At 56.5% G+C, this 24,882-nt stretch overlaps 1 protein-coding gene and 1 long non-coding RNA gene across 4 annotated transcripts in view; one reads left to right on the top strand and one right to left on the bottom strand.

Moving 5' to 3' along the window:
• The window catches only part of DAB2IP (DAB2 interacting protein), a 189,364-nt gene that overhangs the window by 47,804 nt on the left and 116,678 nt on the right, over nucleotides 1–24,882 (top strand). Inside the window, exon 1 of one of the 3 annotated variants that reach the window (XM_072777769.1) lies at nucleotides 18,108–18,285. The exons of the other annotated variants lie outside the window; for them this stretch is intronic. Coding sequence (XP_072633870.1) covers nucleotides 18,156–18,285 — 130 coding nt within the window. The 5' untranslated portion in view covers nucleotides 18,108–18,155. Of the gene's footprint in view, nucleotides 1–18,107; nucleotides 18,286–24,882 lie in introns of those variants that run through there. 3 annotated transcript variants of the gene reach the window in all.
• LOC140605660 (uncharacterized) lies at nucleotides 11,317–12,684 on the bottom strand. The gene is made up of 2 exons (XR_012008232.1): nucleotides 12,180–12,684; nucleotides 11,317–11,627 (listed from the first exon to the last, which is right to left on the bottom strand). It is a non-coding gene; the product is annotated as an uncharacterized lncRNA (long non-coding RNA).

The raw sequence follows: 24,882 nt of genomic DNA on the forward strand, positions 1-24,882 counted from the left end.
ATGGCCAGAGATGATTTCTGAGCAGCCTTTGGGCGCATCCTCACGGTGCCCTTTTTTCCTGGGTAATTAATGGTGCTTTTATCCTGAGAGGGTGGTGGTGGGTAGCAGGGTGGATGGGTAGGCGCCGGGCAGACAGTGTGAGCCCACTCCAGCCTTCCTTGGAGATTTATCACCTGTCAGCCCTGGTCTTTCGAGACATTAAACACATTTCCTGGGAGGCAGCCAGGGGCCTTGAGGGCCTGAGCTGGGCTGTCTGGGGCACAGCAGCTCCAAGGGGCCTCTGTGAAGCCTAACGCCCTAAAGGGATTTGGGATAAGCCCGAACAACTAGGCCATGGGTTTGGGCCCTGGTTCCTCCATGGTCATACCGAGGTAGGTGGGTAGAGATGGGGCTCTGAGAAGGTCAGAGACATGCCAGGCAGCACACAGCCAGAATCTGGGCTCCAGGACAAACCCTATTGTTTCCCCTCTAAGCCAGGGGTTCTTAACCAGGAACTCCAGGAGTCTCTGGGTGGAATCCAAGAATGTGGACAGGAAAAAAAAAAACCCACCGTTATTTTCTCTGACCTCTGTTTACAGTTACAAAGTATAATTCTTCCAATTGCAAATGTAGGTGATAAATTACAGGGGCATTAGCCCTTCTGTGATTTCATAGAAATCCTAGAAATCAGAGACACATCACGATCACATCATCGTATAGTTTTGTGGGTGTCTTGAGATAACACATTTGTTCATACTTCAAAATAACAGTAGTGGGCAGCCCCGGTGGCGCAGCGGTTTAGCACCGCCTGCAGCCCGGGGTGTGATCCTGGAGACCCGGGATCGAGTCCCACGTCGGGTTCCCTGCATGGAGCCTGCTTCTCCCTCTGCCTGTGTCTCTGCCTCTCTCTCGCTCTCTCTGAATGAATAAATAAATAAATAAATCTTAAAAAAAATTTGTTTAAAAAAAAACCAAAATAACAGTAGTTATTAGAACTAGATCTTGTTATTTAAAGCATTAATAAAACTCACATGTTGTTATAAATGTTTTTATAATAGTTTGATCAGTATATTACAATGTAATTGGTTTCCTTTGTAATCCTTGGTATTTTACTTTATGCATCTAAAAACATTTTTCCAAGAAGGGAGTCTTAGGCCTTTCTCCATGGGGATCCATGGCCCCCCAAAAAGGGCTCATGGACTGGGCACTCAGGGCCCTCTGGCCTCCCCTCACTCACAAGGCCAAGGTGTCATGTTGTCAAGTAGACCACATCTGCATCAAGCCAGCCGAATCCCCATGCCCAGCTGTATGCAGAGCTCCCAGGAAAGAGCTTCTAGAGGAAGGAGACCCTGCCCCCCAGGAGCTCCTGGGCTTGTTGGGGGTTGGGGCAGGGGAGGAAAGACTTCCCTGCTAGGAGGGAGCAGCCATTTCTGCTGTAGAGTCCTGATCCTGGGATGGCTTCATGCAGAAAATGGCTTTGGATTTGGGCCTTGAGAGTCTTGGAATAAGAGGTACAGGGAAAGCATGTCAGGCAAAGGGAGCAGCGTGAGCAAAGGCATGGCAATGCGGATGGGAAGGCTGGGGCAAAGGTGGTGAATATGGAGGAGGTGGTGGAAGGGAGCACCGAGGGGGAGGAGGGGAGTGGGAGCTAGGCGAAGGAGCTTGCAGGACTCCTGGGTGGCTCAGCAGTTGAGCACCTGCTTTTGGCTCAGGTTGTGATCCCGGGGTAACGGAATCGAGTCCCACATCGGGTTCCCTGCATGGAGCCTACTTCTCCCTCTGCCTGTGTCTCTGCCTCTCTCTGTGTGTCTCTTGTGAATAAATAGATAGAATCTTAAAAAAAAAAAAAAAAAAAAAAAAGAAAGAAAAAGAAAAAAAGAAGCTCGCACCCTGGGCTGTTGGCCAGGAGACTGGCAAGGGTTTTAGCAGCTGAGTGAGGTGATCAGATCTGGGCTCTGGGATAGTTGCTCTGGCTGCTGGGTGGAGGAAGGGCTGGAGAGGATGGGGTGGCAGGCTGAGCCATCGATGAGACTGCGAGACAGGGCAGGCTTCTGGTAGGAGACGGGAAGGCCTAAAGTGAGCCCAAACGGAGGGGCATTGGGGAGGTAGGAGCAAGAGTTGTCCCAGCTGTGGGATTAGGTGGGGTGGGAGGGCCCTGAGACGTCAGGCACTAGAGCCTGACCACCAGCATTGAATCCTGGTCCCGTAGGTTGTTGGCTGCATGGCCTTGGTATGTGGATTACGCTCGGAAGGTTTCACTCCCTCAGCCGAGCCCTGTGATGATAACAGCCTCCCTGGCAGGGTGGCGTGGGTATGACAGAGGATGATGTGTTTAAAGCTCAGCGTGGTGCCTAGCACGGAGGAAGCGGTGGACATGCCCTAGCCATGACAGTTCTTTGTTTTTTTTTTTTTTATAGTTTTATTTATTTATTCATGAGAGACACAGAGAAGGCAGAGACACAGGCAGAGGGAGAAGCAGGCTCCATGCGGGGAACCCGATGTGGGGCTCGATCTCGGGGACCTGAGCCAAAGGCAGACACTCAACCGCTGAGCCACCCAGGTGCTGCATCCTGACAGTTTTTATCACCAGTAAGAAAACAGATGGTTCTGAGGACCCATTGGATGGGAGGGCCTTCAGGGAGAGAAGCCAGTCGCCAATCTCAGACCAGCACCAGCGTCGGAGATCAGACCCTCCCTGCTTGGGCCCTGGGCACTGCTGTCTTCCCCCTGTCCCGAGGGCTGTGGCAGGGCTGTCTCCTCCCTGATGTCACCTCCCCAACCTGGCTTTCTCTCAGCAGGGCTTCCTCTGGCCCCTCAAGTATAGCTACCTCGACTCCACAGAAAGAGTCAAGCAAAACCCATGTCTCTTACCAACACCACTGGCCACATCAGACCCAGGCCTTCCCCTCCAGGAATTCCCGGTACTGGGAGGTGTGGAGAATGAGAGGGTGCCCAGAGAGATGACCTTGGGAGCTCTCTTTGATTCCAAGTCCTAAAGCAGGAAGAGGCTAGACCAGCGTCCTGCACGCAGCGTCCAGGAGCCCTCGTGGAGCCGGGGTGCCAGGGACAAGGTGGGCGAGGGGCCAGGGCAGGGTCTTCCAACATGCATGCTCCTGCATTCCCCCTGGGACCCCTGCCAGGCACTGCCACCCCCGGCAAGGAGGCTTCCCTGCCTCCCCAGGGCAAGGGCTTCCACCCTCAGCTGTGCTGAGTGATTGTCTGCTTAGGGCAGTGGGAGCCCACCGACACTGGAGAATAAATTTGTTGTGTTTTGTAGTGCATGAAGAAGCATATTTGGGGGGTTTAATCTTCTTAATAAATCGTTCTCAGATTGTACGCTATTAAACCCCTGGAAAATTCATGAGCACGCTGGGAATAGAGACCTCATTGGGAAGGTTTGACATGAACAACACAATAAACGTAGCTTCTAAATTGGGTCAGGGAAGCCTCCAAGGCCCAGAGAGGACATTCCTGCTAGCTAGCTCTGTCCTCCCCAGGCCTATAAATTAATCATACACACAAAGGGGGCCTTGTCTGCTCTTGTCAGAGCCAGGGGGTGGGGGTGGTGTCTGTGCCCACTGACCCACCCCCACTCCCACCTCAGATGCAAACAGAGCTCGGGTGAGGCCTTTTAGCTTCTGTGCTTTGTTACTTCTCTGTCTCCAGAGCAAAGTGGGTGTACATTTCAGCAAGAGAGATGTGGGTTAGATAGGGGGAAGAACTTCCTGGCTGACCATGGGGTGGTGTGAAATCCTGGAACGGGCTACTCAGGGAACTCCAGGAGACTCTTTTCTTTAAGGCTTTTAAGACCTGGCAGGCTCTGTCTCCCGTTGGCACTCTGGGGCTACTGTCCTGTGACGGCAGTGACCAGAACAGACATTGCCCCAGGCTCTGGTGTCAGGAGCCAGGCTGGCAAGTGCCTCTTGCTGGGCCATTTTGGGGCATTTATCACCCGCCTGGCCTGAGAGGCCCAACTGATTGGACACGGGGCCGATAGCCTCTAGACCTGAACCCTCACCATGGCCTAGCCACGTGGCATTTGGAAAAAGGGAAGTCGAGTTAAGTCTCTGTGTGGTTCCCGAGCTTCTGTGAAGCCTCAGGGGGTCCCCTTCCTTTCCTAATGTCCTCTACCTATTAGAATCCTACTCAGAGTCCTGGCCTAGATGCCACCTCCTCTATGAAGCCTTCCTTGATCTCTGCCTGCCCTGCCAGTCAGGATTATGCTTCCTTCCTTATGCTTCCTCTGCCTTGAGCCCTTATTGGTGGGTCCCCGTGGGAATTCGTGTTTCCTACCAGACTGTCGGCTCCCTGAGAACAGGGACTGTTTGCACCCTCTTGGGCTCAGACAGTGTCCCTCACAGGACTGTGCTGGTGTTTGCATGGGTTTTCACATGCTGACTCCTGAGAAGTGCCTCTTATTCCCAATGCCAGCTGTGGGAATCCCAGCCTCTCGACCCAGGAGCAGAGTGGGGGACAGAAGGGCAGGCCCAGGACGGAGTCCCTGGCAGGCCGTGGCTGACCCTGTCTTCAGTCACTTGGTTCCGACATTTCACAAGTCTTGATTCGTTTTTCTCTGAGCCTGTGTCAAGACTTCTGATTCCGCAGGTCTTTGGAGGGAAGCGAAATGGCCCTCAAGTGTACACAGGAGCTGCCATGGCCCCAGGCATCCCCTTGCACGTGGAAACCAGCCCTGTCCTAGCACAAGCCTGGGCAGGTGCAGCCTCTGTGAGCGTTTTGGAAGGGGTGACGTGTCGGTCTGAGGCTGGGCAGGCAGTGGGGGTGAAGTTCACTGTCAGCAGGAGAGAAAGGAGGGAGGCCCTGGTGTGGAGGAAGGAGAGACCTTTCTTCCTCTGGGAAGAGCACATTGGGGAGGTGTTCCTGGGTAGCCCACCGGACCATAAAGGGAGGGGGATGGGTCTCGGTGGAACAGGAGAAGGCAATGGACAGCCCAGTGGGTGCCTCTGGCCCCAGCCCCAGCCCCAGCCCCAGCCCCAGTCTCCATGGGCTAGGAGGAAGCTATTCCTCCCCGCTGGCCACCCCCACGTGGCCTGGGCTGCTCCCCGCTGACTCGGGCCTCACAGGTATCCTCAGCCACCTCAGCCAACATCAGGTGCTGGCTGGGCCACGGCCCCCCCCCCCATGTATCAGGAGCCGTGGGTGTGTGTGTGTGTGTGTGTGTGGGTGGGTGGGTGAGGGTGTGGGTGTCGGTGTGTATCAGGGAAGCTGGTGGCCCCAGACTCCAGGTGGAGCTGGCCTGATGCGGGCAGTCGATGCCTCAGGAGGTCAGCAGGTGGAGAAAGAGAGCCATGAGACCTATGGGGTCAAGGAGGCCTTCAGGCTATTCATTGGATGGCGCCTAAAAATAATCCTGGACTCCCCACTGCACTTCAGAATTTTCCAAGCTCTCTCAGACTTGCAAACTCATTTCAGTCTCCGACAGCCCTGGAGGAAGTGAGTGCCATTCTTACTTGACCATGGGGAAGACAGAGTCCTGGAGCAAATTTGTGGAGAGCCGGCAGCGGCAGTGGCAGCCAGCTGGTGGTAGAACCCCGGCTGGAGCCCCAGGACTCTGTGGCCTCCTATGGACCTGCTTGGACATGGAGTGAGGAGGACATTGGCTCTGCCTGTGGCAAGGAAGGTCGGGTGGCAGATGAACAAATGCAGTGGAGGAGTGGGGAGTTCGGATGGGGTGGGGGTGGCATCAGCGGGGACCTCCTGCGGGCTGCCTTGCAGCCAGGCCTTGGGAAAGGCAGGACGCCACAAAGCAGAGAGTGTGGGGCAGGGAGATCGGACGCCGTCTGAACACAGGGCACTGGTGGGTGAAGATAAGACAGAGGCGGGTACGTTTGGATCCAGCCAGCTCTCGAAGTCTTGACTCCCCAGCCTGAGCCACTCCTGCAGGACCCGGCAGGCACTCTGAGCAGGAGAATCCCATTGGGAGAAGCTGCCTTGGAGGGCCCTGGGGGCAGTCCCAGGCCCAGGGGTCTTGGGGGGATAGAACGAGGCTGCACCAGCCCCTGGCTGCACCCTAGAGGTCCCTTCTCCGTCCTCATTCTCCTGGCCAGACCTCTTGCCCTAACCGGCTTTTATGCTCCTTTTAGCATAAAGAAGAGAGAGACTTGCCTGTTAAGATGGCAAAGTTATTGAGAGGAAAACAATTGGAGGAAGAGTGGTAGTTGGCACGGAAACTATAAAGCAGGGGCAGAAACTTTCAGGTGCTGGAGCAGAGCAGCAGACCGAGTGGCGAAGGCCGCAGGTAGGGGAGAGGGGACCCAGCCCAGGCCAGCCTGGAAGGCCCTCCACTTGATGCCCCACGGGGATCTGTGCACCCAGGAGCAGGAGGGCCGCCTGGTTGCTCCCAAGCCTCGGGGTGAGGTGCCTGGTTCCGGAGTGAGCCCGGGTCTTCTGTCCAGACCCCAGCACGGTTCAGAGCTAGCCATCAAAGAGCGCAGAGCAGCACAGAGGCTCCCTGCAGGTCTTTGCATGATGTCTTATTTCACTGTTCTAACACGCAGAAATGACTCGGCCCCGGACTGGACAGTTTATAAGGCAGCTTCCAGCATGTTGCCTCATGCAAGTGCTGTGATAATCCTGGGCAGGCAGTATTCATATTCTACAGAGTGGGGAGAGGAGGCCCTAAGAGGTTAAGGGGATTTGCCCTTGGTCCCACAGCTGAGCCCTCCCCCAGGTGGTGGGATTACAACCCCTAAAGTGCTCAACTCTCCCTGCATCCCTGTCGCTTTTTTTTGTTTTTTGTTTTTTGATTTGTTTTGTTTTGAGTGAGTAGCTCTGCCTTGAGCTGTGTGCTCCCTATAGCCTTTAGACCTTTATCATCCTTCACTTTGGTAGTACTTCCTCTGGATCATTGCCATTTGCTTCCTGTGCAAACCTAGGGAAGTGGCTTCCCTCTGAGGCTTGACTTCGCTATCTGTAAAATGGGCTTATAGTGTCTTCAGCCTTTAAAGGTCGTCACGAGAGACACTCTAGCCAAGCACTTGGCACGGTGCCCGGCACAGAGGCTACCCTCAGAAATCTCTGCTGGCTGCACCTGAACCTGGCAAGTACCCAGTGGGGTGAGCAGGGTGGCGCAATCTCCTGTATTTCAGAGACGTTTCTTCCACTGTGAGAGGGTCTGATGAGTTCCTGCCTTTCTCGGGGAATTAGAGAGGTAGGTTAAGATCATGTCTGTGGAGTGTTTGGAAACCATTGAGGCTGGTTGGGGAGAGCGCTAGATTCTGCAGCCCAGCCTGAAAACTGGCCACCAGGGCCCCAGTGGGCACAGGACAACTCAGTCTACGTTGTCTCTGCCAGGAGTCCCTCCAGAGGGAGGGCGGAAGGGGATTTGGGGACCTGCTTAGTTAGTCCTGTGAGGCTCAGACCTGCTCGAGGTTTGGGTTTGCAATGAGCCCTTGGAATCCCACGTGGCCTCATGGGTCTGCTCCTGAGTTCAAGCCAGGCCTTCGATTTCTCTAGGGAGAGGTCAGTAAGCCAAATGTATTATGAACTGGCAGAAAGGCAGCATGCTGCATATGAAAGATAATGGGGGAAATTTATTGGAGGGCCTATGAATTACAGAATGAAAGCATCAAAACCTGTGTGGAAGAGAAATGAGTAAGTCCTGAGCTGTGACTTGTTTGGGCTGGGAGCAGAGGGCATTTGGCCCCATTCTGCCTCTGGTGCCGAGAGGCCCAGAGGTCTGGGGGCCCCTATGCGCTTTCATGTGTGTGGTGTTTCCCCAATTCACAACCATGACACCCTCACCCTCTTGATTGGCAGCAGCCATGTGATAGCACCGGGCCCGGCACTGGGTTTCTGATGTGAGCCAGGCAGGCAGGACCTGATCCTTGGGGAGGGCAGCATGCCAGGAGAGGCAAATGTGAGATGGATCACCACAATATAGATATCACTGCACAGCGCAGAGGGTTCCCTCGAGAAAAGGTGCAGGGCGCCAGGAGAAAACGGTGGGAGCAGGACTTTGTGGGGAAGCAGTGAGATTGGGGCGGCAAGGAAGGGTGAGCAGGAGTGGGCCAGGTGCCTCAAGGGAGTCAGGGTGGAGAAAGGAGCTGGAAAGGGTGGCCAAAGGCAAGGCCAGGGTGGCTGGGACATAGGGCTGCTTTGTGAAAAATCAGCCCGAGGAGGATTTGGGAGGATTTGTCAGTGGCCGTGGGTGTTTCCAAAGCTAGAGTCAGTGGTGACCTGGATTTGAGTAATGAGAGCAGGGAGAGGCGGACGGACTCACGTCTTTGGAGCTAGTGATAGCCTGCTTCACAGAAAGGCTCAGAGTCTAGGAAGCCTACCTGTGTCCCCTGAGTGGCAACAGTGGGAGCAGAGACATGAAGGAGAGGAGTGGGGGGTGGGGGCTGGAGACCAGTGTAGCTGAGGAAGGGGCAGGTGTAGGCCGTGGCGAGAAGTGAGGTCAGGGGCCGGGGCGGCACCCGGTGACCACCCCTGAGGGCTGGGAGTAGAAGCCAAGCGCCGTGCCTCATTGCCACAGGACACCCTTTTATAAAATTATAAAATTACCCAATGACTGGAGAGGGAAACCGTTTGTGGCAGTAGTGGGTCACCATTAGGAGCCAGACTACGTGAGGTCGAGTCCTCTGTCTGCAACAATCACCTTTATGTGCCTGTAAAATGGGAGAATAATAGTGTCTGCCTCTTAAGGGCAGTGTACGGACTCACTGATTTAACACTGCTTGACAGAGAGTAAGCTCTGTTTTGGGGTTAGTAACTGGGTCCCATGTGAACTTGGGCACAGTCCCCTCTCTGGGCCTCGGTTTCTCCGGGCTGGTCTCTGCAAACACTTCAGGTGAAGATTTGCTCTAATCTCTGTGGTGCCGGCAAGAGTCCAGCTCCTGAGAGTGGCCAGAATACAGCGCCAAGCAGGCAGTGTCGCCTCAGAGGGGACTGTGTACCCCCCAGGCCTGTAAAGGGACACGAGGCCTACTGGAGCTGTAAGGGGATATTTTAATCAGCCCAGGACCTGATGATGTCACAGGCCGGGACAGAGAAGGCCAGTCGGGGAGCTGGGGAGGGAGGTGGAAGCCAGGGGCTTCTCTGAGACATGAGGACTGTGGGCAAACTTTGCTGTTCTCCATTCTTGAGCCTTCGTTTCTCTCATCTGTACCGTAAGACTCGGAATCCCTGCCCGCTTGCCACACACGAGGTGCCGAGAAAGGGACAGGAGACAGGCTGCAGTTTGGGAAGAGCTTGTGACATTGTTGGGGCCTGGAGTCCCAGAACCCACGTAGAGCCAGGGAGAGAGAGAGAGAGAAGATGGAGATGGGCCCAGTGTGTCCAGGGTGGACTCACTCACACCCTGGTTAAGAAGGCCGACTCCTCGGGATCCCTGGTGGCTCAGCGGTTTGGCGCCTGCCTTTGGCCCAGGGCGTGATCCTGGAGACCCGGGATCGAGTCCTGCGTCGGGCTCCCGGTGCATGGAGCCTGCTTCTCCCTCCTCCTGTGTCTCTGTGCCTCTCTCTCTCTCTCTCTCTGTCTATCATAAATAAATAAATAAATAAATAAATAAATAAATAAATAAATAAATAAATCTATCTTAAAAAAAAAAAAAAGAAGAAGGCGGACTCCTGGGCTCTTCCCTGGCTGGCTCAAGCAGACTCATCCTGGCGGGCTTGGGCATCTGCATTTTAACTTGCTCTCCACAGGACTGAAGTGTTCTTGGTTCTGCACAATCCCCTTTGCTCCAGTGGGCACAGGGGCCCAGAGAGGGTGGGATGGCCAGTCCCAGTCACTCAGCAGACTGGCACCCTATGCCATTCAACCCTGGGGATCTAGAGAGGGATATAGCCCTCCCTATGGTGTTATTAGGGCCAAGGACTGTGTCCTATGGTTCTACAGCCCAATAGGGAGCAGCACCATGGCCCCTCCTGAGGGCTCCAGGCTGCTCTGTGGGCCCCGGGGCTGGTGAGACCTGGAAGGAACCTTCTGGGTCAGGGGAGATGTGGGCCTCAGTGGGAAGACAGGTCTGTGTGTGCATGAGAGCCCGTGTTAGGGGGCTGGCTGGGAGAGAGGGACAACAGGGGGATGTAAGAAACACAAGGGTAGAGAAAGCGGGTCTAGAAAGTTCTGAAGCCCTCTTGCAGCTTCTGAGGCAGAGGCTGCTGGGAAAAAGAGAGGGGCTGTGGGTCAGACAGGCTGCAGAGGGGCCTTTGTAACCCAGGTCCCCCTCTTCCCAGTGTCCTCTGGGCTTTCTAATAAACGTCAGCCAGAGGTCAGCCCCCACACCCTAACCTAGGCATTTTAGCCAAGAGGGATGTGGAGGTGGGGCTGGAGTTTGAGCTCTCCTACTGGCTCCTCCTGACTGTGGCTGTAATAGCTTCCTCTGCTCCTGGGAACTGAGGGAGGACCTGGGGACATCCAAGTGACCCTGGGCAAGTCCCAAGCCCTCTTAGCCCTGGGTCATGGGTGGGCTGACCACTGGAACCCTGATGGCCTTCCGCAGTTCCTAGTTGTGGGAAGGCCCTGTCACTGGTTGAGTTTCTTTTTCTTTTATTTTTTAAACATTTTATTTAAGATAGAATAAGCGAGAGAAGCAGGAACAGAGGGAGAGGAAGAAGCAGGACCCCAGGATCATGACCTGAGCCAAAGGCAGATGCTTAACCGACTGAGCCACTAGGCGTCCCACCTGTAGACTTTCTACAAGTGGAGGGGGCAGTTTGGTAGTGAGCTCCCCATCATCAAAGGTATTCCAGATGAGACTGGGTGAATTTTGCTTCCTTTTGGGCCTTTGCCTGTGGTCTTGGACCATCCCCCTTTCTCACACCATCTGTCTATGTTAATCATTAACAGGAGGAAAGCCCCACCTGTGAGAGGGGCCAGGACCAGTCAAGGGGACTGCTGATTTCTAGGACGCCCCTGAACTTGTTTTCCTTGGCCCCAAACTTTTAGCTACTTCCTGTTTGAACAGGCACAGAAATTCTAGGGCCCCAGCCCTTCCTCCTCCCTTTGGTGGAATTTCCAGACCAAATGCTGTTCCCAGGGTGGGGGCAGGGCCAGTATTGTTTTGCTCTCAAGGGTTGAGGGGTGACAGGGTACAGAAGCTGCACTTAACTCTGACCTGTGTGGCCCCGGGATACCAGCTCTGGGCTGGGTGGGGTCCCTGGGATGCCAGCTCTGGCCCAGCCTGACCCTCCTCTAACGCTGGCTGTGCTTCCCATTTAGGTTCCAGGCTGGGCTCAGAAGCTCTGAGTGCCAGTGCCCAAGGGCCCACCCGGGCCCACCTGCGTCGACTCTTTTTCAGGGAGGGGAGCTGGGGTGGCCTGGGGGCTACAAGTGGGAGGGGACTTGCTCAGAGACACACTGCAGACAAAAGGCTCGTATTCGTCCATCCATTTATTCTGTGCCAGCTCCAGGGTCGTCAGGACTTACGGCCTGGCCTCTGATGGTTCCGGGCTGCGATCTGAAAGGAGACTCTGTAGCGCGCTGTCTGCATGTCACATGGAGGAGAGCCTGGCCCAGAGAGGTGAAGTGACTTGCCTCTGATCCCATAGCTGCCCTTCTTGAGGAAAGAATAGGGGCTTTGAGCCCAGCTCCCTCTATTCACCTCATCCACCCAGCGGTAATGGGACGCCGGGCTTCTGTGCAATGGAGACTTGGCTGTAACAAGACAGGTGAGGCCCCTGCCCTTCCTACAGTTTAGGGGAAGACAACGAGTGAGCGAGTGAATACACAGATTTAGTTTTAGGAAGCAAGAGATTGAAGAAAATAAAAGAGGGGGATGGGACAAGTTGTGGGGATTGGGGCAGAGACTCTTGAGATAAGGTGGCCACCTTATCTGAGGGTGTGATACTTGAGCCAGGGCCTGAATGACAGAAGGAGCTGGCCATCTGAAGATCTGGCGTTAGTGTGTGAGCCAGCACAACACATGCAAAGGCCCTGGGGTGGGACCACACTTGGCATGCTCAAGGATTGGAAAGATATCCAAGTGAGTCTATGACTGTTTTATCCAGCGGTTTCCCAAGAAAGCTGCTAGAGAACTCCCAGATGTGTGAGGAAAGAAATAGCCCAGAGGGGCAGGTGTCGGTTTATACACAGGGGTTTCAATCCCTATGCTATTTGATCTTGTGTAACCTCACAAAGTGCAAGGACCATTAACCCACTCCAGGGTGGAGGAGCTGAACACACGGGGAGATGACAGCACTGATCTAGGGTCACAGAGCCAGGAGGTGCTGGTTCCTTACCCCAATCCTGTACTCGTTCAGCACCCCACTTACGTGGGAGCTCCCTAGGAGCTGGCTACTGAGCCTGTTCATCTGTCCTCCTCTGTGGGATCTGCAAGGATTGAGCAAGGCCCTTCCCGACCGGAACCCAGGCCAGTGCCAGCCATGAAGTGGTTCACAGATGACCAGGCAGGCCTGCTGGGAAGGGAGGGGGCTTTCTGACCTCACACTGGGACCATATGCCACCCCCTCTGGTTACCCAGTGGGTGTGGAGCTGTCTGGGCCCGTCAACTGGAAGGGGAGGAAGAAGCCCAGAGACCCGGAGCCTCAGCCCCAGGCCCGGGCCTGGAGAAGGAGGGGCAGGGGCCCACCTGGAGCTTGGCAGCATTTCTGGGTCAGGGCAGGGAGAGGAAGCACAGGGAGAGAGCTGCCTCAGGCCCGACCATCTGGGTTGGAGTGCTGGCTGCCGGGGTGGGGGTGAGGAGGGAGGGCTGGGCCTGGCCCGGGATTGGAGCCCTGAGCTTCCGGTGGCAGCCGGTCTGCAGTAAAGCCTGGGGGGACCTGTGGGCAGAAGATGGTGGGCGTTCTCGGGGCGGGGGGGGGGGGGGAGCGACCCAAGGAGTCAAAGGGGAAAGGGGGTCTTGGCCGTTCTGTCCACATCCTGAGGTGGCTGTGCCCCCAGCACTCGTGTGTGACGTCGCATGAGTCATGACCTGTCTTGGCCCCTCTCTTCTGTCTACAGGGAATGACTCTGCTCTACCCTGGCCATGTGGGGCAGTCGGACCCCTGATGATTGGGGAATTGATGCCAGATCGGGGCTTGTGATGAATTAGGTTGCATCCTCGGGGCAAGTGGGCAAGTGGCTGTTCTGTCTGTGGGGTTTCGGCTTCTCCGCTTCTATCACCTCCTCTGCAGGGTCCTTCTAGCTCCGACATTCCAGGATTTCCTGACAGACTGTTGACAAGTACGAAGGAACTACATCTTCCCTGGGCTTCTGGAAGATGGGAGGGAACACCCAAGACTGGGGGAAATTTCTCCATCCTGATGGAATCCTATGGAGGTGGGCTGGTCTCATCTCTATTTAGCATGTGGGAACCTGAGGCCCAGAGACATCAAGAGGCTTCCTCTAAGTCACACAGCACCCAAAGAAGCACAGTGACCCTGCTGACTGGCCTTCTGCCCCCGTTAGGGCCCTAGTGTCTCCCAAGGCTCACTCTCAGTCCACTTCAGGTGATTTTAGTTAGAAACTATGCTCCCCAAGGATCTCTGTGTGTGTGTGTGTGTTCAAATATCCACACTTGCCCAGTCCCGCAGGTCCACCTATGTTGAGCGGGGCAGAGCCATCTAAAACCTGGGATCAGTATGGCCCTGACGGAGCCACTTTCTGTGAAGGATGTCAATAAGTTTATTGATGACTTTCGGGAGGAAGACTGAGGGGGAGTGGAGGTGGCAGACACCTGGCTGGGCCTCCAGTGTGACCTGGCAGGGCTTGTTTGCACCTTCCACCATGTGGGGAGAGCCCCCACGGTAGGATGAGGTCCTGCTCCTGGTCTAACCTTGCTTCTGGACGCACACCAGATGCTGGAAGCCGTCACAGGCCACCTCTCCAGGCCAAGGCCCATGACCCCAACCACTGGCGCCCTCCATGGCGCCCCCACCCACACCCCTGCCCAGGGCTTCAGCCAGTCCAAGGTTGAGGATGGCCTGGGAGGCGGATGTGTGCAGGGCTGCCTGGCTGGGGACTTCCCCTGGTCACAGCTGCCTACTCTGGTCCCGACAGGAAATCTGACAGGTCTGAGCCCTCCAGACACCCATTGTGTGGGGCTGGCATGGGTTCCAGTGTTTCCCCGGTCAGGACTCCTAACCCCCCCTCACCTTCTCCTGTTCCTTGTCAAAGCTGGCTTTTCTGGAAAGTTCCAGGCTGTTGCCCCTCCTCCATCTCTGCATTAAGTCCTGCTCAAGCTTAAGAACTTTGCTTTTTCCAGCTTGCCTGGGTTCAAATCCTGATTCCTAGTGCAAGCTGCATAACAGGGAACTCGCTTACCCTCTCCGTGCCACCACTATTTTCTATAAAATGAAGGTGATAACTATCGGCCTCTTAAGATTATTGTGAAATTTAATGGGATACTGTGCATCGCGTGCTGAAGATTGGGTCTAGCACACAGTAAATGCTGGTCACCCAGTGGGTCACCCAGCGTATCATTAATAAATCCAAACTTCATCAGACAAATCTTTCCAGGCCAATCTTAGAGCCCGCCTCTGTGGAAAGTCGTGGACTTCTGTGATCCCCTCCGGGTGTGAGCATCTATCTGTCCTTCCTGGATGGAATCTAATGCTAGATGAATGCTTCTTCTTGCTCTTGTTTTCCTCTCGCACAAAATGACCCCACAGTAAAGGCCATGCCATTCTGCCTTGTGCTCACCTCTGTCCTAACGCTGGAGGAAAAATTGTCCTTGATGGGCAATTTAAGACTTCTCAGGGGTAATTGTGACAATATGCATTTTGGTTTCTCCCTCACTGACTTTAAACCTAACACCCCAGGAGGCTGGGAGACTGTACCAGGCTGGCCCCCTAACCCTGCACTGGTGCCCCTCCTGACCTATCCCCTCCCCTGGGGCCGGGCCTGTGCTTTACCTGGATTTACGGTCCAGCTCTAAGGCCTCCCACCCTCTCTTCCCAGCAGGGTGTAATTCTTCTGACACCTACATGCAGATGGTTCTCTGCCTAGGGATAGATTCTTTGGGTCCATTTCTCCTTGGTCTTCTCCTGTGTCCTCATGATACAACTCAACTCCTGGGGTGTGATGGGGGTGGGGAGGGTCTCTCAATGGGGCTCAGATTGCTTTAATGGGGTGATGTTTGTGCTGGGTCCTGAGGGATAAGGAGGAGTTCGCCAGATGCAGAAGGAAGAGCTTCATGACAGCCACCTCACCAACAGGGCAACAAGGTGGGAATGAGCAGGGAGCCTCTGGGGAGCAGATAGATAAGGGGCTGGCCTCAGCAGGGTTGCAAGGGATGTGGCTGCTTTAAGATAGAGTCCCCCCCCCCCCAGAACTTTCTGAGTTCACTTTTGGAGGCTTTTAAGGGCAGGTGAAAGTGGTGGGGGGTCAGATGTGATTTAGCCATCCTGTCCCCTACCTGCACTTACTAACCATGCAGATTCCCAGGCCCCATCTGGAACAATGGGATCAAGCGTCTTGGGGGAACTCAGAAATATATGTGTTTAATGGCCTGGGTGATCTGGAGACTCAGGGATGTGGAAGCAGCAGCCTTGACCCCAACCCAAAGCTGCAGGTTGGGGAGGTGAGAGCTATTCAGGAGTCCCTCTGCAGTCAAGAGAGAAGTGGAAGAACAGACCACCGGACAGACTGCCAGCCATGCGGGGCCGCAGCTCACAGCTCACAGATCAGAGTAATGGCAGAGGGCTTCCCCTTGTGGGGGACATCACAGGAAATGGTGGTGGGGAGGGTGTTTTCAAGGGCCCGCCTCGCCTCTAATCTAGGTGGCCTCCAGAAAGAAGGCTGCTCCTGTTTAAAGGGAGGGAGCCGCAGGGGCAGTGAAGAGGGGGTGAGTGGCTTGCTCCACAGCGGGATTGATTCCAGATGCTCTGCCAGGGTGTGCACGGAGCAGCCTTTGTCTGCCTGCGGCCCTGGGGGTCCTGGGACAGGAGAAGGAGCAGGGAGCTCAGGCCCCCTGTCTTCTAGCTCCTGCCCTGCACCCCCGACGTGCTGTACCCCAGCTGGTTCCTCCTCCGGACCCTCCTGAGGCTTGTGGAAATGTTCAGCTTGGGTATCGGGACCGGTTGGCAATGTCCACCCCATCCCAAGGGTGGGAACGCAGATGCTTCTTCGTCTTCAATAACTGACCCTCCCTCCACAAAGTCAGTAGGTTGGGGTCCATGGCTTCTCCTTGTAGGCAGGGAAACCGAGGCACTTGAAAGAACTTGAGAAGCCCGAGCATAAACAGATAGACTATTCCAGACCTTTGGAGCCCAGCTGTATTTAGGATGAGGTTCTGAGCTCCTGGTTACTTCTCTCCTCCCTCTACATACATACAACCAAATCTGCCAGTTGGGAGTGCCAGGTCCAGACCACTTGTCTCAGCCACTGACACCTTGTTGGCAGGGAATGTCTTGTCCCCTCAAGGGAAGGCCAGAAGCTAGCTTATCCGGGCACTCCTGCTTTGGGGAGGAAACTGGGTCTGATGAACTCCAGGCTCTGGTGACAGGACTGTTGCCCCCACCCTGAGCTGGACTTCCAGGGAGCCTTCTACCCACCAGCACCGAAGGGCCAGGCAGCAGGGGCCCACCTGAGAGAGGAGGCTGGGCCAGGCAGGCTACCTGCTGAGAAGGCCCACAGCTGGCCTAGGACTGAGGGACTGGGTACTTCCCCTCCCCCCACCCCCCTCTGTACTTGCCGGGGGAGGCTCCTGGGCAGTGTTTGCTTTTGGGAATGTGCTAGAGCAACAGCTTCACCCAAAGGAGGCTCACAGAGTCCTTGCAGGCCTTGTGGTTTTCCATCTGCCCCAGAGACTCACCGTGGGGAGAGGGGCCAGTGGGCTTCTTCCGACAACCCAGGTCTGGTTTGGAGGCGCAATCCTCCTCTTGCCCCTCCCCACTGGCCGGGGAAGGCGCCTGGCTTCCAGCTGGGATCCAGGCTTCCCCCAGGCCTGGGGGCCCTCCCCCGAGCCAGGGAGCCAGGGAGGGGGGCCTCTGTGAGGTGCAAAACCCGGGCTGGAGTTCTGCCGAGACTGCTCCGCCCCCACCCCCCCAGGGCCCCACCTTCCCAGCTGTTCTAGAGAACTTCCAGATCATCTTGGCACCCGCAGCGGACTCTCCCTCAAGCACACCTGTAAGGCCCCGCCTGTGTTGGGAGCTGCGGGCTGAGACCACTTGCCTCTGCCATTTCTGTGTGACTGAGGCCAATCAGCATTCCTTGTCAGGGCCTCAGTTTCCCCTTCTGTACTTGAGAGAATGAAGCTCAGTTGTTTGAATAATTTGCGAGATAAATGCTGTTCCGGATCACACAGGAGGAGGGGGAGAGAGACCACCGAGGGCCAGGATGGTCAGGGAAGGCTAGAGGATTCGGGCCCTAGAAGGATGGCCTTTGGCAGGGCAGACCCTTCTGGGAGTAGGGCAAAGAGGGGTGACAAGGAGGGGAAGCAAGTGAGGCTGGGGAAGGGTTGGGCGGAATGGTCAGAGCCTCGAGGGCCAAGGCTCGTTGCCTGGACGTGGGGGGCCGTGGAAGGTTCTGACCTGGGGAGTGCGTGACTTCTGCAGCAGGAGGCAGTGGAGGGAGTCACCTGTGTGCTCTCGGCCTCTGTTCCCATCTCCTCGGGGGGCGCCCGGGATGTGCTGTGACTGCCCAGCGGGGGGAGACCCAGCGCCCCGGCCTTGTTCGTGGGGGGCCGATGTCTGGATCCGGCGGAGCCTGTGCGAGGGTGTGTTGGCTCCTCGGCCTTCCCTGCGCCAGAGCCACAGCTGGGCTTGTGACGTGCAAGTAATGCGTGCATCGAGCGGGACAATATTCCTTCATCCATTCCTTTACTTATTAAAGATTCCGTTTATTTATTCGCACACGCGCGGGGAGGCGGAGGCCCGGGCAGGCGGGACGCAGCTCCCCGCAGGGGGCGCGACGCCGGACGCGGGGCTCGATCCGGGCTCCAGGGTCACGCCCCGGGCTGCGGGCGGCGCCAACCGCTGCGCCACCGGGCCTGGGGCGTCTCCGGGCCCGTCGGGGGCGGGGCCGCGCGGGTGTGTTCGCGGGTCCGCGGCGGGTCCGCCTGGCCCCTTCCTTGGCGGCCGCCGCGCGCCGTCCACCCCCGCGGGGCTCCCGGGCTCCCCGGGCCGCGACTCCAGGACTCCAGGCCGGGACTTGCCCGCGTCCTCGCTGGGGCCGGGGCCCGGGGCCGCGGGCGGGGGCGGAGTCCGGGCGGCTCGCGGGCGGCGGCCGAGGGGTCCCGGGGAGCCCAGGCCCGGCCGGGCCCGGCGGGCGGCAGCATGTCCGCGGGCGGCGGCGCCAGCGCCAGGAAGAGCCCCGGGAGGCCCTCGTACTACTACCGGCTGCTGCGGCGGCCCCGGCTGCAGCGACAGAGGAGCCGCTCCCGCAGCCGGACCCGGCCCGCCAGGGGTAGGCGCCGCCCGAGCCCCGACCCGCCCCGCCCGCCCCGCCCGCCCCGCCGCGGCCTCCTGCCCCGGGCCCGGGCCCAGCCTCGGCTCGAGCGCGCGCAGGGGAAGCGGCAGGTCGAGGCTCCCCCTCCCTCTCTCGGACGCCGCCCTCCGCCCCCTGTCCCCGGGCACCGAGCAGCCTGACCAGGGTCTGGGCCTTCGCTCGGCGGCCTTGGGGGCCTCAACCTCTCAGCTTAGGGTGTGCGGGGCGGGGGGTCCCTCCCAGAGCCCCACACCCCCCCCCCCCCGGGGGCTTCGCGCACTTCCCAGCCTCGTGGTGGAGGGACAGGCGGCTGGACTGCAGAGTGTCCGGTCCCAGGAGCCCTTGGCCCCAGAGGGGCTGCGCTCCTAGACCTGCCGGACCCCTCCAGGAGGAGAGCGGAGAGCGGAGAGCGGTGGGCCCACCTCCTTTGAAAAGTTTCTGTCTCTCAAGCCGGGAGGCGGGACAGGGAAGAGGGGAAATGGGAGTAGGGTTTTCTTTTTTCCAGCAACAGGATCCTCAGTGGGAAGCCCACGTGATCCAAGACGCTGCCCTCTGGGCCCGGTGGCCCGGTGGCCCGGTGGCCTGGTGGGCCCGGTGGGGGCCAGGACTTCCTTCCGAGGTTGGGTGGAATGGAGTTTAGGGAGGGGGAGCCCAGAAGAAGGGGTCCTGGGGGCCAGCGTCCCTGTCAAAGGCTCAGGACCCCCGAAGTGCTCACGGGTGGTGGATGACTGGGACGAGGGCGGTTGGCAGGGCTCAGCGGGATCTGGGCTGAGTCGATTATTTTGGGAAAAGGGGAAGGCTGGTCCTAGTGCGGAGGTCCGTCAGGCAGGGCTTGGAGCAGATCTGGGCTTGGAATCAGGCAGACCTGGGGTCAGATCTGGGCTGAGTCGATTATTTTGGGAAAAGGGGAAGGCTGGTCCTAGTGCGGAGGTCCGTCAGGCAGGGCTTGGAGCAGATCTGGGCTTGGAATCAGGCAGACCTGGGGTCAGATCCCCACCTGCCCAGGTGCTTGCTGGTTGTGTGGTTTGGGCCTTTCGGCGATGCCCTGGAACCTTAGTTTTATTAGCAGCTTGAGGGTAAGTCAGGCAGTACGCATTCATTTGCTCCCCCCCAGAATGGGGAAGACTTTTCCCACAATCAGAGCTGAAGAACAATGTACAAAGCTTCCTCAGGAAGTAGTGAGTTCCTGAAGTGGTAAGTTCCCCATGTGTGGATGGTTCAAGCTGAGACTGGAAAGTGCGCACAGGTGTGTGCTGAGAGCTCAGCCCTCAAGGGTCTCTTGAGGCCTGTGGCCCACCTCCCCTTGCCACCTTCCTTGAAGTGGCCTCTGGCTATTCCCCCACGCTCTGCCCCCCCATCCAGGTTTGGCCTGAAAGGCGGGGGATCTGGGTTCAAGCACTGAGACTTTGGGCAAGCCACTTCTCTTTTCTGAGCCTCAGTTTCTTGAGCTGTCGAGGGGGCTAGCAGGACTCATAGGACTCATGAGGACCTGTGTTCATGCTGTGAGAAATGGGTGTTGTACAGATGCCCAGTAATGCTCAGGGCACCCCGAGGCTTCCACCCCTCCCCTGTCCTTGCAGTTGCCCAGCATGACCTCCTTTGCACCTTGATGCCATTCTGCAGGCGCCCCTGCTCCATGTCCTGGCCTTGAAGGAGTTCAAAGCCTGCAGGGCAGGGCAGGGGTCGGGGGTGGAGAGCGGAGACTGAACAGAAATTACATCTGGGGAAATTAGGGACGGCTTCACAGAGGAAGTGGCATTTGGACAAGGCGTCACAAGGTGGCTACGATTTCCCTCAGCTCAGGGAGTGATTGAGTCAGATGTGTGTTAAAGCCCCAGCTCTGCACTAAACTATCCTTTGGCCAGTTACTTCTCTTTGGCCTAGTCTGGTAAGCAGGTGTAGGTGACAGCAGGGTCCTTTGAGAATGAGAGCAAGTACACGGGAAGCTAGAAGCCACTTGGGTCACAGTTGAGTGTGAGCTGTTGGTGTTCTTATTCTAGAGAGAGGAACAGCTCATGGGAAGACAGGGAGAAGGAACATGTCGGGTGCTGTGGACAGAGTTGATCCTGGGGTGGAGGAAGAGGAGGGTTTGGGAGGGCGATAGTGGGGAGCAGTAGTTTGGGCTGGAGAAAGGGCCTGGAGCGATGGGGAGGCATGGATGGGTGAGGGGTGGAGGCTCGGGGCTCCTTGCCCACCTGGAGCAGCCATGGACCTTCCCTTCCATGGAACCCCAGGTCCCTGCCTCTGCCCCCAGGGCCACCCCTCCTCCTGAGGCCGGCACCCCAACCCAGGTGGTAACTCATGTGGGGGGAGCTGCCCTGTGGCCCTTGAGCCAGTCCTTTCTGACCTCAGGCTGCACAGTCTCACCATCTTCAAGAGGGCTTGTCCCCACAGTGGTGACATCAGACCCCAGAAGATGGGGTGATATCCAGCACCCCAGCCCCGATCACCCATACCCATCACTCCACACCTGTTCTGGCCTCTGCCACTAGCAAGGAAGGATAGTGACTGAGAGCTCCCGGGGGGTGTGTATGTTAAGGAACAGAAAGGTGCAGGGAAGAGTTGGCTGCGGGCAGGTTCACGCCTGGCCTGGTCTTGGGAAGGATGGCGGTGGCCAGGCTGCCACCTCTGAGCAAGCCCCCTGCCCACTGTCGCCACTGCCACCTAGAGTGGTAGTGGCGAGGAGGGGGGTCTCACTCTGGACTTGAGAGCAGGACTTTGTCCTTGGTGGGCCTACAAGTGACTGACAGTGACCACAGCATGTCCCCCCACCCCCCCAGCTTTGAGCAAAGTAGGGCACTCAGTAGAGCTCTTCCTTCTCTAGGCCCTGATCTTCCAATCTGAGGAATGGGCAGAGTGAGACCTGCAGGTGATGGTGACCAGAGGCAGGGTGGAGACCGGAAACTCTAGATGGCAAGGGTCATCTGGCCATTTCACATTGGGCTTTGTGGCTCTAAGTCCACGGGATGGTTAGGTATGGCACATGGATATGAGGGGGTCCTGTTGCCAGTAGAGTGTCACCAGCCAGGGTGCCTTCCTGCCTACCCCTTCCATCCCAGGTCAAGAAAAGTTTTGTCTGTGTTTGTGACCTATTTGTCCCCCCCAGGGCTGCTGGGGGGAGATATGCAAGTTTTCCCCTCACTCCAGACAAAGTCTGGCCCATCTACCAACTAGCAAACATGTCCGGATCACCTGCTATGTGCTGGACTCCAGCCTGGGTGCCCGGGGATGGATCGTGTGTGCTCCCAGCCCTCAGCAAGCCCCCAGATGGCTGAGGAGGCCAGTTTGTTGAGGTTCACTGGGGCACGGAGCCCTTTTGGAGATCAGAGCAGTGGTTAGTAGAAGACAGGCTCTACCCCCAGCTCAGCAACAAGCTGGTTGTGTGACTCCGGGCACCTCCCAGGGCCTCGGTCTCCCCCTTTGCCAAGCTGGGCCAATCCTGCCCTGCTGCCTGAGGTGTTGAGAGACCTGGAATGTTCACATGCATACTTTTCTTCATGTCTTCATCCGAGTTTTTCCGGGGGCTAAGCCTAGACTTGGTGGGTACTTTCTCCTGAGATGGCTAATCCCTGCTCCACATCCATGAGTAGTCTCACTGCATGGCCCTGTGTGTTGGCTGCTGTGTGTCTCCCCTCTCCCTGGGCCCCGTTCCTTTCAGGGTGTGCTGGGGTCTGTCCGAGGGGCCTCTGGAGGGGTTTCCCAGGAACACCCCAGCACACTTGGAGGAACACAGCAAGAGGGCCTCACAGAGGTGCCCAGGAATCCTGGGGCTGACCTCCTGAGGTCATGGCCCCCTTCTGTGCCTAGACCATGGCAGCTGAGTGATCTAACCCCTGGGGTCCAGATGGGGACACTGAGACACAGAAGTACTTTCATTGAACTAGGTGTGGGACCCAGGGCTGCTGGCTTCCAGGAAGATGGTGACAGGGTTGGGGAGGGCGCTGGTTTGACACAGCTGCTTCCCAGTTGGGAGTGATGGCTGGAGAAGGGCCTGTGTGCCACCGTAGGGCGGGGCAGGGGCTGGACCATTCCATATAGGTCCTGGCTTCACTGAGATGCCTCTGCGGATGACGGCTGGTTGTGTCTTTTGTCCTTTCACCCTTTATCTTCAAATGTACCCCCAAGGGCCCAAGGCCCGACTCTCTGCCCCCAACTTGGATACAAATGTAAAATTGTACATTTATCCTTTTCTGCCTCATCTCTTCCTCTGTTCCTCCTGAGTCCCAATCCCTCTTTTGGGGCTTGATCCCAGCTTCTGCCCTTACATACTCCAGGAGCTGGAGGCTCACTCCCTTACATGGCATGTAATGAAGTTAAAATGGCTTTTGTTTGTTGAGTGCTTTCTCAGTGCCCAGCAGGGAGCTTAATTTTGTACTTGCCTCATCTCATTTAATGCTCATAACAACCTTGTGAGATGGATACTGGCATTATCCTCATTTTATGGGGGAGGAACCTGCAGTCCAAAGAGTGGGAGCCTCATCCAGCTTCACACGGTTCAGAAAGGTAGAGCCCAGTTCTGCAAAACTCCAGATCCCAGGCTTATAAATGTACCATGCTGCTATTTTGTTGGCAGGCAGATCTTTCTGAGGTCAGGCCTTGGCTTCAATAAGGCCTCCTCCTTCTTTTGCATAGTCAATGACTCCACCAAATGTTCTTGGCCATCATCTCCCCAAATTCTAGCCATAACTTGGGAGGGGGGCAGAGGAATGACTCTGGCACAGTTGGCATCTATGAGGGAGGGGCTCAGTCTTCCTACTTGGCTCTTCTGCTTGCCTGGGACCACTCAGATGGTCCTTTAGGTCTGGTCTCACCCCCCAACCCCAGTCCTGTATCCTGCTCTCATTTGTGTTCTGCCAACCATGTGCTTTCCCTGGGAAGGTCACAGGGCACTGCCTCTTCACCAAGTCTCTTTGCGCTAAGGGTTCAGGGCCCTGGTATGAGGTGTCTGAAGATGGGCAGACAGCTTGAGGCCAGAAGTCCCAGGTAATCTGCTGGAATGTCAGCCTCTTAGCCTTTGTGTTCCTGGCTCATCCAGATTACCTCTCATAGCAAGGAAGATAGTGCCCGAATGTGTGCCAGGCCTGCACCAAGAGCTTTGCCTGAGCATGTCATATCTTATTTTGACCCCTCAACCCTCCTAGGAGGTAGGGGTCCTTACTGTCACTTCCCTTTGCCCAGTTAGGAAACTGAGCTTGCAGTTGTGAGGTAATGGGCCATGAGAAACGAGGTTTGAACCTGGGCCCCTTACACTAGAATGGTGCCCAGGAGCCCAGCGTCTCCTCTTTCCTGTGGCTGGTGAGATGTGGAGACACTAGAATGCCCTCTTGAGCACGGCAGGTCAGGCCCGAAGCTCTGTCTGTGCCCTGCTGCAGCCTGTGCTCACCGGAACCTGGTGGCATGGGAGGGCCGGAGCCTGTTGCTCAGCGGCGATTGCTGCCGGGCCAGGCCAGAGGGCCTCTTGTACCACCAGCACCGGCGGCTAGCTGTTTCCCTTGACAGCTGGGGAAACCGAGGCCCGCAGAGCCAAGGCCATTTGCTCAGGGTTATGTAGAGAAGTTAATGAGTGAGCCAGGTCCAGAATCCGGACTCCTGTGTTGTATTTCCAAGTGGGTCTTGTTCGTTGCTTTTCTTAAGGGTAGTGCAGATAGGGAAACTGAGGCAGCCAGGGTCTTCAAGCTGGGTCTTCTGGGGGGGAGGGAACAGGGGAAGGGCTCTTGTGTAACTTGACACTAATGCGCTCACATCTCATATGTGTTTTGCTTAGAGATAACATGAAGCCTTTTGACTGTTCTTTTTTTTTTTTTTTTTTTACTGTTCTTAAGAGCAATGGCTGTGTTACTTCCCTTGCACCTTCCTCTTGAGGCCACTTGTTTTAAATGTCAGGAAAGGGAGAGTATTTCCTGCTCAGGAACATTTGGAGCTTGCCTGCGGAGAGCTGAAGTTGTTTTGTTTTCTGTTGAGTGGGAATTTGGGCAGTGAGTGCCCGGCCCGCCCAGCATCCCCCAGCACCCTGTAACCCCCACCGTTCTCCTGGCAAGTTTGTGTTTGACAGTTGCTGGGAGGAGGGATTTGAGAATGAGCGGGCGAGATGCCATGCCAAGTGGCAGGGTGGTTATCGCATGGAGTGGCAGGGTTATTTTTAGCCATCCTGATCCAGCAAAGGCATTTCAGCATTTGTTCAATATTTAATTATCCATCTGAAATTGGCCCACGTGGCCTTGAGTTTGGAAGCGGCTCTCTGTGCTGTGATTTCCTCTGACTGAATAAATAAGGAAGCAAGGGGAATCTCATAGCCCTCCAAATAATGATAATGAGAAAAAAAAAAAAAAAAAGCCCAGTAGCCTGTGTACTCAGAAAAGACTGACTTGGTTCTGCCATCTAGACAGACCCACCTGTACGTTAGCGGAGAAGATGAGCTGCCTGAGGATGCCCATCATGCCTTTGCAAAGGCAGCCGTTCTTGGTCTGTGAATCCCAGATTCCGCAGCTGCCTGGGTTTGATTTGGGATGGGCTTTCCCCACTTTACCCGGTTCCTATGTTGACTTTGACAGCTGCTGGGTAACTGAGAGGTGGTTT

This window comes from Canis lupus, chromosome 16, assembly GCF_048164855.1.
Source record: "Canis lupus baileyi chromosome 16, mCanLup2.hap1, whole genome shotgun sequence".
NCBI classification, from domain to species: Eukaryota; Metazoa; Chordata; class Mammalia; order Carnivora; family Canidae; genus Canis; species Canis lupus.